Here is a 13,267-nt window from a genome sequence, read left to right as displayed (position 1 = left end):
TGAGAAAGTCACCTGTTAAGGAGGAAAAGGTTACAATGGGACACACATTAGGCTGATTGGATAATTGGCAGGCAGAAGGGGTGGAGTTACTGAGGGAGAGGAGCAGATAGCACAGGCTCTGTGTGCAATTCCACACATTCCAATGTCAGTCTGAGGAAGTGACCACCCCCTACCACATTGGTGCTTATATGCAGAAATAACTTACTTACTCTACTCCATAGCTGTAGCGATAGGAGAGGATTTAGCTTCTAGACTCAGTAAAGTAAATCTGAAGTACATTGGTGGTGGTGGAGGGGAGTCCCCATTACCTGTAAAGCGCTTTGAGTGGAGTCTCCAGAAAAGCTTTATATAAGTGTAAGCAATAATAATTATTATTATTATTAGTAGTAGTACTTGAGTACAAAACAGTACTTTAAAGGATAAATGGACTGATTTCCCATCAGCCCTTCCAGGCTGGGTATAATGTAAGAGATGTATGAATGGTGCATAGTTTTTTCAGTCAGTGTTAAATACCGTTTTTATATTTCATCGATCTGAGGACAAAATCTGTGTTTTCTTTAATTTAAATGAAATGTAAATAAAAACCGTCATGATTTATGTGACCTACTTTCAGATCAGGTAGAATAAGTGAGTCAATGTCCCTTTTGGAAAACGATATGTAATGCCCTTCAGCTTTATTTGTATACAATATACTGTACAGTATATTCTAGACATTTTGTAATATATCGTGTCTTTGAAAAACGTATTTTTCTGTTATGTTTGTTTCTTTCTTCTTCCGGTCTCGAAAAATGTGTAATTAGAGCAACTAAAATGTTTTAAAATAATATTTAATGCTACTTTTTCTTTGTTAGATGTTTTATTTAGAGAAATGTCAGCGTCTTAGTATACAGACTAACCACATTATTTACCGCAGATCTGTATTATGTCTTCCGACGTTTATTTTTAGTTTGTTTTACAAACGATTTTTAAGCTATTTAATTGTACTAATAAACATAACAAAAGTAAAAGGAAAATCGAACAAAAATGTAAACCGCCTTAATAAATTCCAGAGTTAAACTAAATGATTATCGAGTTTTAAAAGATCCCTTTGATCGAGTCAGAAGCAGCATGGTGATTCCAAGCTTAAAAAGTTAAAGTTCTTGTTCGGGGAAGTTTCATGTCGATATAATTTTTTTTCCAGACCTTCATAGGGTTCAGAATGTTTAACACAGGATTCCTGTCCATTTTTTATGCACAATAAGCTTATAGAAAGATATACAGTAACGCGTTCAGGGCGAAACAATGAGTCGAAGGAGCGACTGTGACATTCAGGTGTACACGCATTTAGAAACTCCATCCTCCTAGTGTATGTCCTGAAATTTTTTGCTGACTTTTCATCGGAATTTAATATTGAAACGCAACGGGGGTTCGGGCGGTCGCCCTTGCCGCATTAGGTGGGCCCCCTACCGTCGGGGGCTCGAACCCGGGACTCCAGCGTCACTCAGCAGAGACCCAGCCCAGTGAGCCGAAGAGAAATCTCTCAACAGCCCAGTAGGTGTAGTCCTGCTATCACAGGTAAGGGCGGCGACGTCAGCGCTATGGTAAACCTTTCGGCCGTAAGCGTTACAATATTTTCCAGGCTAACAGGTTGGCAGAGAAGCTTTTGGATTTGTGGATACATTATACACTTGCTCATGAATAACGATTCTGTCTAAAACACAAAAAAAACAAAGGAAATGATAACGCTTTCAGAAAGACGCTCTATTCCTATAATCCCCGTAACTGTGAATGGAATGTAAATTCAAGCAGTAGCTGAATATAAATACCTTGTGGCGAATATTGATTGGAAATTAATTTGGACGACCAATACAGAGGAAAGGACCAACGAAGGCTATATTCTAAGGAGATTTAGGAGTTTTAACATACAAAGTTTATATTTCTTTTATAAGAGTATTCAGAGCATTCCAATCCTTTGGAACAAGTAATAGGTTTATTCCATGCTGAAAAGAGAAGAAAGAAAACACAACGTTTCAGCCGTGGAGCCTTCTTTAGGTGTGGAATGCTCTTTTCAGCATGGAATAAACCTACAGTATTACTTGTTCCTTTGCAGCCTACTGTACGCATGCTGACGCAGCTACCCACCTGAATTATTCCAATCCTTTGTATTAATAGCTGTGGATAAGGATAATAAAACAGCAGTATATTGCTGTTTAAGTCAATATATTTCAATAAAATAATAATTGATGATCTGATTGAAGAATGATGATGTCGTCTGTTGTGTTGTCAATCAAAAACACCAGCAAGGCACCTTCACTTCCCAATTCTGTCAGAACAGCGTGGGGGGAATGAGGCTTTTCCCTGTCCAGCACAGCGTTTTAGGAGCGACTTTTATTTTGACAGGTATTTCCAATAGGAAGCCAGTTTCAGCTGCTTAACGTTGCCACCTTTACACTGCAGCCCAGCCTTTGGTGCTGCATTCCAATCCAGGGCTGGACTGTAGCACCCCTAGTCGTAGCACCAAAATGCAATATTATCATATTAAACAAAAACACTCATTTGTTTTAAAACAGTGGAAATTAAGATATTTTACAAGGTTGCGATTATTTATATATATATATTTAATCTATTTCTACATTGTCCGTCACTCCGTTTTTCATGAAAAGTGTTTTTAATTGAAGATAGACTGGAACGATGTGCTTCGCCCTTCTCGCAATTAGACAATTCCTTTCTCTAATGAACTTCTCTAACATCTTCCTGGCGTATTCACTGTATTTGGGTAACAGAACAAAATAATCGTCAATTAAGGTATTTTAGAAGGTTGCACATATTGTGTATCCATTGCACATCTATTCCTACATTGTCACTCCTCAAACAGAAAATTTACGACAGAGATCAGGCTTAGTATGATGTTTTTATTACTGTCGCTGGCGGCATCTGTAGGTAAAAGGGTGCACACACACCGAAACAACCTTTGCCTTAGTCTTGCTGAGAACAGCCATGACATACAGTACGTAACCTCCGTGCAGTATATAAACATGCGTTAATACGTAACCAGTCTACTGTATATATACACCTGTGAGTGTCTGAAACTCCAGTAATTCTGAACAGGCAGAGAACAGTAAACCATGTCGGTAATTACACAGCTATTGGCGGACTCCGCCACTGTGTGTCTAGTTTTCGTTACAACGTTAGTTGTCTTTTTCTACTTGTTTTTCAAACCCTCCAAAGCATCTTCCTATAAATTTCCCCCCGGGCCACGACCCTGGCCGATCATCGGGAATCTCAATGTACTGGACTTTCTGAAAGCACAGGAAACTTTCTGTAAGGTGAGTGACAGGAATTGTCCGGAGTGCCTGAGAATTGAAGGGATCCGCATTACAATTAACAGTCTCTTTATATACTATACTGTATATATCGCTTGTCGCCTTGTCGGAACAGCCGACCTCTTGTACGTTCATAAGGCTTGGAATATATTTATTAATCATACTAACCTATGCAGTTTCTTTACGTAAATATAGTCCTCAGGAAATTTTAAAAAGGCATTTCTACAAAATAAAAGTTAAATGTGAAAAAGATCATAAAACTGATTTAACGCATTACTCGTTTATTTTACCAGGTAAGTAAATTGACGATTTCTCATTTTCAGTGATAAAAAGTAAACCCATTTATAGAGCAGGGTATTCAAAGGTGAAATATTTTAGTCAAGGGAACAACAGCAATGTCCCACCTGAAGTCTGAATCCACACCCTTTCTTTCCAGAGTCTTATCTGCAACTCCAGGTTGCTGCCTAAGAAAACCAGCTGAGTTCTTTAATCATACAGTCTTGTCTGGAGACATGTATGATAATTATTTATATTATACTGTATATAATGTAAATGTGAAAACTAATCATTAATCCAAATAAGTATCCAATTTAATTAACTAATTTTGCAATGCACCTGTAGAAAAGGAATAACAGTCTTTTAAAGATAATGTAAATGAGCAAAATAAAAGGCTCAGGAAAAAGTCTACAGGTTTTGATTTTTCCTGACATCTGTTAATGTCTAAACTGACAGGTCAGAGGGCTGTGTATCAGTATTGCATCACAAACCTTCACAGAAGTGTAATGAGCCAGAATGTCCGGTTAATTGTATCCCTCTGTATGGTTCCTGGTGCTTAGAGAGAAGACTTTTTACAAGAACAGTTTAGAATAGTTATAACACAGGAGGCACCAATCACAGAGTGACGTTTCTGAGAAATACACAGTGCATGTACTGTACACAACAGTTGGTGGTACAATACAGTATATAAGACCTGGTAAGACTGGAAGATCCAGCTTTTGGCTCAATTAGCAGTGAAAAGGGTGAAAGGATTACAATCCTCATACCGCACAGAATGATTTGTTAATCTGAAATCTGAGACACATAATCATCTCGGCATCTTTAGGGATGAAAGTGGAATAAGTTTTGTATTTAAACTGTGTATATACTCTGGGCGGCCAAATGATTTCATTCCACTAATTAAGCTTTGGACTCCCAGTAACAGTGATTAATTGGCATGAGAATACCACTTTTCTACTGTATGTTCTTCATGTGCAGTCAGTCAATTTGTCAATTGTGGTGACTCAGCTCTTGCTAGAATGCCTGTCTCTTTAATTTCTCTAAATGTAGAGAATTACAGAAGAAACTTTTGTTTTCCAGGCTTGAGCCTGTCTGTTCATACTGTAGCTCTCTGGTGCTATTATGTGGGTGCCAATAGAAAATCTCATTGTAAATGAAATCCTGTTGATGTAGTCTGTGTGCACCACCTCAGTCTTCTCTTCTCCTTTGCTCTGTTTCCCTCTTCAGCTGTCAGAGCAGTACGGCAATGTGTTCACTTTCCACATGGGCAGACGGAAGTTTGTAGTCCTGACTGGATATCAGACAGTGAAGGAAGCCTTGGTGGACCAGGCAGATGACTTTGGAGGAAGGGGCCAAACACATACCTCACAATTATTTTCAAAGGGAAAAGGTAAATGAAGTAAATTGACTCCAGTGCCTGAACTTCAAACACAATACTTTGAATTAATATTGAATGTGAGGTGCAGCTCAGTGGTCCAGTGGTTAGCATTATAAAATGTGGCACTGGGTTCAATTCTGGACCTGGGGTGCTGTCTGCATGGAATGTGCATGTTCTCCCCCTGTTTGGATTTCCTCTGGGTGCTCATAGTGGTAAAGACATAGTGGTAAGTTAACTGGCTTCAGGGGGAATAGGCCCCGGTTTGAGTGTGTGCATGTCTCTGTCTGTGTGTCTGCCTTGTGATGGACTGGTGTCCCATCCAGAGTGCATCCCGGCTATTTGGCAACCTTGAACTGCGTGAAGTGGTTAGAAACTGTGTGGATGGAAGGTTCAGTTTTCAATCAATATTGTTAACAATCTCCAAATCAGAAACATAAAGGTGCTGTACTTGTCTCCTTGTCTTCTTGTAGATATAGGTTGATTAAAATATGAGCAAAAACATAAACTTCTGCTTGTGGAATAGATGACAGAAAACAGACCATTCAAAGCTTCTGTCACCTGTCATTTCCAGGTGTCATATTTGGAAAGGGCGAGTCATGGAAGACAATGCGTCGGTTTACTCTCTCCACCTTGCGGGACTTTGGCATGGGCAAGAGAACCATTGAGGACAGGATCGTGGAGGAGTCCAAAATGCTGATAGAAGTCTTTGAGTCCTACAAAGGTACCCGTCAAATTGTAAATCCTCCTTTTTTTCCCAACATGGCTTGCAGAGATAAGGGAAAGGTACTTTATGCATCTGCACCTACTTGATGCAAATTCACAAAACTGGACTTTGCTCTTGTAACTGAAGGTCAAAGGACAAAGAATTGTGACCTTAAAATGACTATTGATCAGGTTTTCATTCCATTTATAGACTGCTATTGAGCAATGATTGGAACTAGCATCACTAAAAACAACAGATGTGTGAAGAGAAATTTTCTTGATCATGGTAATGTCACCTTACCACCCTAACAGATAGGCCTGCTTCTTCATTAGGGGGTAACTCATACTGTATCTAGCACTTGCTTTTGATCTTAACCCATGTGATGATGCAAGTCTTTCTTTCTTTTACTTCCTCCAAGGTCAACCATTTGAGCCTACTATCCACATCAACTCCGCAGTATCCAACATCATATGCACCATTGTGTTTGGGGATCGCTTTGAATACGACAACCCCCAGTTTCTTCGGCTCCAAAAGCTTGTGAACGAGAACATTAAGCTACTAGTCTCCCCAAAAATGCAGGTATGGGACTGCAAGGGCCGGGTTGAAAAGATATCTTCATATTTCTATTTTTTTCTTGCAGTTAAATTATAGTACATTTCTAAATAAGCATTTGGTCTTGTTTCACTATATTAAGAAAAATAACCTAGTCTCATTCATATAGCCATTTCTTTTTTACTTTTGAGTATATGATATGCTTTCAGATATATTTAAAAACAATCTTATTCTCATTATTCTATGTTTCCTATTTAAAGTACCCAAAAATGTAAGAAAAGACACATACCCACAGTTTGTCATATGGTCAAAAGCGCCATCTTGTGTCTCATAATCATTAGCTGAAATAGCAACAGCGCTATCTGGTAATCACTATTTCAAGGTCAGGTTTAGTCATTCATTTCTTCATCACTGAACAGATTAGTTTCTGAGGCAGAATCTCATGTTAAGGCATGTTCATGTCAGATCCTTATCTTGTTTGTGGCCAAAAGGGGTTGGTGAAGAAATAGCCCATAATTATCTTTGCTCAGATAGTCTGTGGTATTGGACACCTAAATCCCCAACAATCATTTAGCATTTTATGCATGATATTTGATGTAATGTAGTGTATACCACACTTGTGGAGTATAATATGATCAGATAGTGGAATAATCTGAAATATTAGCCAGCTGTAAGACTGTTCCAGTTTGTTAAAGTCTCTTTATGTTTAATGGAAGGTCTGGCAGTATTGCAAGGCAAGACTGAAAGCATCCTGTAAAAAAGACACTTTTTTAACAGTATAGTTTTGTCTCCAATCTTGTTGATTATAGACATTTCAAACAGTTCTTCTCATGTTCATGTCTCATAGATGAATAGAACACAAGCAAAGGCTCATTGAAGATTTCTTGGTACTGGTCTAAAAGTGAGAAGCATCAGAGGCACATCTCCAAACACACAATCCACATAACCACTATACCAAAAAGACATGATTAATACTGTCTGTGATTTTTAAGACTCTTGAGCTCTGTTACACCAGCAGATGTCCATCATGGTATATACAGTGCCTTGCGAAAGTATTCGGCCCCCTTGAACTTTTCAACCTTTTGCCACATTTCAGGCTTCAAACATAAAGATATAAATTTTTTATTTTATGTGAAGAATCACCAACAAGTGGGACACAATTGTGAAGTGGAACGAAATCTATTGGATTTTTGAAACTTTTTTAACTAATAAAAAAATGAAAAGTAGGGCGTGCAAAATTATTCGGCCCCCTTGCGTTAATACTTTGTAGAGCCACCTTTTGCTGCGATTACAGCTGCAAGTCGCTTGGGGTATGTCTCTATCAGTTTTGCACATCGAGAGACTGAAATTCTTGCCCATTCTTCCTTGCAAAACAGCTCGAGCTCAGTGAGGTTGGATGGAGAGCGTTTGTGAACAGCAGTTTTCAGCTCTTTCCACAGATTCTCGATTGGATTCAGGTCTGGACTTTGACTTGGCCATTCAAACACCTGGATACGTTTATTTGTGAACCATTCCTTTGTAGATTTTGCTGTATGTTTGGGATCATTGTCTTGTTGGAAGATAAATCTCCCTCCCAGTTTCAGGTCTTTTGCAGACTCCAACAGGTTTTCATCCAGAATGGTCCTGTATTTGGCTGCATCCATCTTCCCCTCAATTTTAACCATCTTCCCTGTCCCTGCTGAAGAAAAGCAGGCCCAAACCATGATGCTGCCACCACCATGTTTGACAGTGGGGATGGTGTGTTGAGGGTGATGAGCTGTGTTGCTTTTACGCCAAACATATCGTTTTGCATTGTGGCCAAAAAGTTCGATTTTGGTTTCATCTGACCAGAGCACCTTCTTCCACATGTTTGGGGTGTCTCCCAGGTGGCTTGTGGCAAACTTTAGACGAGACTTTTTATGGATATCTTTGAGAAATGGCTTTCTTCTTGCCACTCTTCCATAAAGGCCAGATTTGTGCAGTGTAAGACTGATTGTTGTCCTATGGACAGACTCTCCCACCTCAGCTGTAGTTCTCTGCAGTTCATCCAGAGTGATCATGGGCCTCTTGGCTGCATCTCTGATCAGTCTTCTCCTTGTCTGAGCTGAAAGTTTAGAGGGACGGCCAGGTCTTGGTAGATTTGCAGTGGTCTGATACTCCTTCCATTTCAAGATGATCGCTTGCACAGTGCTCCTTGGGATGTTTGAAGCTTGGGAAATCTTTTTGTATCCAAATCCGGCTTTAAACTTCTCCACAACAGTATTACGGACCTGCCTGGTGTGTTCCTTGGTCTTCATGATGCTCTCTGCGCTTTCAACAGAACCTTGAGACTATCACAGAGCAAGTGCATTTATACAGAGACTTGATTACACACAGGTGGATTCTATTTATCACCATCAGTCATTTAGGACAACATTGGATCATTCAGAGATCCTCGCTGAACTTCTGGAGTGAGTTTGCTGCACTGAAAGTAAAGGGGCCGAATAATTTTGCACGCCCCACTTTTCATTTTTTTATTAGTTAAAAAAGTTTCAAAAATCCAATAGATTTCGTTCCACTTCACAATTGTGTCCCACTTGTTTGTGATTCTTCACATAAAATAAAAAATTTATATCTTTATGTTTGAAGCCTGAAATGTGGCAAAAGGTTGAAAAGTTCAAGGGGGCCGAATACTTTCGCAAGGCACTGTATTTTAATCAGTAATACAAGGCTTCCAAGAATAGAACAAGTCAGTCTTTGACTTTGGGAACAGAGTAAAAATCCTTATTCTCAAAACCAATGACTGCTAGTTTCCAACGTTTTACTCACCATTACAATTGGTAATCCTGTCGGGGGCTGGCTTTTCAGAACTGCTGGCCCTGCTTCACACAGCTCATCTCCCTTTTGATCCCACTTTCAGCTTTAAAAAACACCAAACAAGTTTTCTGTTAAACTTTGTTTTGTTGTGTGTTCTTTATACAAGGGTCACCTTAGATTTACTTGTAATCTTACATTTTCACTGCACTCATCCTGTTCTTTCATTCTTTTTTTTACAGCTGTTCAACACCTTCCCCTTTATTGGGTATTTTATAAAGGATTTAAAGAAAGTTTCAAGCAATGTGAAAGAGAATCAGTCTTTCTTAAGGAATCTGTACAAGAAGAGCAAAGATGTTGTTGACCCTAATGACATGAGGAGCTTCATCGATACCTTCATAGTGAAGCAACACGAGGAGGTGATGTTCTTCTGACAGTATTTTGTGAGCTGTTAAGCACTGTTTCTGTCTGCTGCCGTAGGAAAAGTAATGTACATAAGAATTATGTGAAGAATATCTGCTATTTTCCATCCATCCATTTTCTAACTGCTTCTTCAAAATCACCCTGGATGGGACAGTCTATCACAGGGCAGACAGACAAGAACACACACACCACAGACACCTAGGGCCCAATTTTACCAAGAAGTCAATTAACTTTACAGTGTGTCTTGGACTGTGGTAGGAAACCCACACAAACATACAAACTCCACACAGATAGCACCCCTGGTCCAGATTTGAGCCCAGTGCCCCAGCACTGAGAGGGAGCAATGCTAATCACTACACCACCTGTCTGCTGTCTGTCTGTCTGCTGTTTTACTCTGTTTTAAATCTTTACAACTGGATTAAACATTTCAATGAGTTCTCTTTACATTAGCTAAACCACCGTTTTCCAGTGAAAGGGAATCTGAATTCCAACTGTCAGCGCACACAGGATTTGTGTTTGTTTTGTGGGCAGTGGTGGTATAATCTCCTTATTAAGATTTCTCATTATAGGAAGCTAAAAACTCCCATTCATATTTTGACGAGGACAACATGATATTCACATCAGCCAACTTGTTTGCAGCCGGAACAGAAACCACATCCACCACCCTCCGCTGGGGCCTTCTGATGATGATGAGGTACCCTCACATTCAGGGTGGGTATCTCACTGTCCTTCTAATAAGAATAACTAATTAGAATCATAAGGTTAAACAGACCATAATAATGATTCAAATGTTTTCTTGCCTAAAACAAATGTTTAAGAAAATTACATTCACTGCAGGTCTCAACAATATAATGTATTTGTAACTGTATATCCTAGTCTTATATTTCAGATCCTTTCCAAATCATTCTTGCAAAAGAATCACTGTAGTACATACAGTATATAAGTTCAGATCAACCCTTCCTACAGACATACAGGATAGAACATTTTCCATGTTTCCTCACTTGAGTTGACACTTGTGCCATGGATTGGGGGTCTGTCCTCATGACTGTTTCTTTCCCAGACGTATATCAAGCACTGTCCAAGAGAGATGTGTATTTATAAACTGTCTTCATCTAGAAAGGAACACAAGAAAAAACAGAACTTCATATCAGATGTGGCAGCTTATATGTTGGTAATAGGTTCTGTAGGTTAGTCATTGAATGTAAGACTTTAAATAAATTTTCACTTAATATGTGATAAATTAATGATTAATAGATGTACATGAGCACTATATTTTTGTACAGCACTCCAATATTAACCAGGAATAGCGTTTTGTGCTGGGTTTGTGTATGTTTATGTTTATACCTGTGTCCATCATCCAACTTTTGATCAACTTTTTTAATTTCATGTGGTTTTATGTAACTCTTGTTTTGCTTGTGTGTTTTCTACTTCTATGGGTGACGCCTAAGACATATTTCCACAGTAATTCACACTAATGTATCTCTCTAAAAGAGAACTTAATAGCAGCAACACTCAAGCCAGAATAATTTACTTTTAGTGGGAAAATTTGGGGGGTAAAATGTAATTTTACTCAAGCTTAAATCAACCCTCCCACTCTCCACTGCAGAGAAAGTGAAAGCAGAGATTGAGAGAGTGATTGGGAGAGAGCGCCCTCCAAGGTCTGAAGACCGGAAGAGCATGCCCTACACTGACGCAGTGTTACATGAAGTCCAGAGGTTTGGAAATGTGGTGCCTATGAACTTGCTGCACGAGACCACAGTGGACACCACCTTCAGGGGCTACAAGATCCCAAAGGTGAACCTCTCTGTCACACCCCTCACTCTTACTCCCACCCAGAGACAGACCTCACAGGGTCACAGTGGGAAATGAGGTAAACCCTCATCAGAAACTCAAAGATAGAAAGATCATACTTCAGAAATAACAAAAAATCAATACTAAAAATTTTATGAAAGCTTAGAAGAATAAGAGGACTGTTACTCTTGATACTCCATCTAAGTGGAAAAAAATAAACTGGGCCTAGTGTATCTCACAGCCATCAACACTATGAACGATCAGTCACCTTATACCTGCCACATATGGGTCTGTAGTGGACATTAGGCTAAGAAATTCCTAACTAATCTGGGAAAGCGAGATGCTAATTGTCAATATTGATATCTGTCCTCTTCATCAGCTTTTAAAGCTTAGATAAACCTTTTTTCAGATTTGATAACGACTATCTGATGACACCAGAAAAGGCAACTGAATCAAAGAGGTTTTGTGTAGAACACACATCATCTAATACTTTACACATTAACCTGCTGTCTGTCTTCCTCAGGGCACCCCTGTCATTCCACTGCTCACTTCTGTGCTGTTCGACAAGACGCAGTGGGACACGCCCTTTGAGTTCAACCCTGGCCACTTCCTGGATGCTCAGGGAAATTTCATTAGGAAAGAAGCCTTCATGCCCTTTTCAGCAGGTCTGTGTCACATTTGTAGCCTGATCATTTTCTTATTTCATTTCATTAACCTGGTTCATTTTCCTCCCAGAACTCCTGGGAGGCTGCTCATCACTCCAATGTACAGAAAGCATACAAGCCTGATCTTTGCTCTTGTACGAGTCTGAAGGCCAGAATGCTGTGCTCTGTTGGATGCACTCCTCCTAGTTTGTTTTTCTAAGAGCATGGACACCCAAGTACCAGTGCTTACAATCTGCTCCAGTTCGTTTCTATAATCAACTCCTTAATTATATAATTTAGTTAATTATACATGAAACAACCAATTAAATTGTCAAAACATTGCAGTTGATTGTATTTTTGCTAGATTTTTGCTAAAGGACATAGAAATAAACCTAAAAAAACATTTGCAGATTTCTCAAACTTATACTTTTAAGTTACGCATTCAGCAGGTTTCAAGCAATTAAATCACAGTCAGCAGGTCTTCGTGTTTCCAAATTAATGTATCAACATTTGCTTCTCACTGTAAAGATCCCAGTCTTATTAGATTAAGCTTCCCAGATTGTACAACTAAGACAAAGCATTTGTAGAATGTTAATCTATATTTCTGTATTCACACCAGAAATATGTACATAATTGTACATAATTGGAAAAATATGGTGTTTTAGATTTTGGTAATGCTTATTTAAAGATTTGTAAATATTTCAAATTAGATGAGGTCATTCACACTAACAAGTTCCTTTGATTGTTATCTGTCCACACTGTCTCGATGAGAACATTGACAAACCAGTCTAAATTCTTTCTGCAGGTGTTTTCTTTATGTCCGAGTACCAAGTTACATGACAGTGTGGTGTCCATCTCCAGGTCCTGGTGATATACCTGTGTATAGATCCCATTTCTAGATCAATCTGCTTTGTGGTGTGCCCTGCAGGTCGGAGGGTTTGTCTGGGCGAGACTCTGGCCAAGATGGAGCTCTTCCTGTTCTTCACTGCCCTCCTCCAGAAGTTCACCTTCCATCTGCCCCCTGGTATCCGGCCTGAGGACCTGAATATGGAACCAGTCCCCGGTATTACTGCATCCCCACATTCCTACAAGCTCTGTGCTGTCAGCCACTGATGGTCAAGGCTTTCTTTCAGTCTGTGTCAGCCTCCTCTTCCACACTGAGGCCACAGCAGCCTGTTGTGTCTCAGTCTCGTCTCACTGAAATGGGATTTCAGAGTTTACACCTTGAGATTTACACAGCTACCGATGATGTGGGATCTCACATGGTTCATAACTAGCTTTAAACAGTGAGTAGAGTCCCAGAACAAAAACATAAGAACAAATGTGGTTAATTAGACTTTTTAATGGTAACCTGATTTGATACATGTTAAAGTATCAAGATATTTTATGGAATTCATAAGTCTACATTTCATACATTAAACTCTAA

At 39.3% G+C, this 13,267-nt stretch overlaps 1 protein-coding gene across 1 annotated transcript; it reads left to right on the top strand.

Moving 5' to 3' along the window:
• The first annotated feature begins 3,011 nt into the window (after nucleotides 1-3,011).
• On the top strand, nucleotides 3,012-12,954 carry LOC102688037 (cytochrome P450 2K1-like). Its single transcript, XM_006631432.3, has 9 exons — nucleotides 3,012-3,305; nucleotides 4,806-4,968; nucleotides 5,528-5,677; nucleotides 6,078-6,238; nucleotides 9,226-9,402; nucleotides 9,976-10,117; nucleotides 11,013-11,200; nucleotides 11,721-11,862; nucleotides 12,770-12,954. Exons 1-9 carry the CDS (start codon nucleotides 3,105-3,107, stop codon nucleotides 12,952-12,954), a joined length of 1,509 nt encoding a protein of 502 aa, XP_006631495.1. The 5' UTR covers nucleotides 3,012-3,104.
• Nucleotides 12,955-13,267: the final 313 nt, after the last annotated feature.

This window comes from Lepisosteus oculatus, chromosome 11 (genome assembly GCF_040954835.1).
Source record: "Lepisosteus oculatus isolate fLepOcu1 chromosome 11, fLepOcu1.hap2, whole genome shotgun sequence".
NCBI classification, from domain to species: domain Eukaryota; kingdom Metazoa; phylum Chordata; class Actinopteri; order Semionotiformes; family Lepisosteidae; genus Lepisosteus; species Lepisosteus oculatus.
This window is presented reverse-complemented; position numbering and strand designations above follow the sequence as displayed.

What these genes read in the sequence shown, in the direction of transcription:
- LOC102688037 (XM_006631432.3), top strand. Translation starts at nt 3,105, where the DNA reads ATGTCGGTAATTACACAGCTATTGGCGGACTCCGCCACTGTGTGTCTA. An exon ending in GAGGTACCCTCACATTCAGG is followed by an intron (nt 10,118 to 11,012) that starts GTGGGTATCTCA and finishes TCTCCACTGCAG; the next exon opens with AGAAAGTGAAAGCAGAGATT. An exon ending in CTTCATGCCCTTTTCAGCAG is followed by an intron (nt 11,863 to 12,769) that starts GTCTGTGTCACA and finishes TGTGCCCTGCAG; the next exon opens with GTCGGAGGGTTTGTCTGGGC.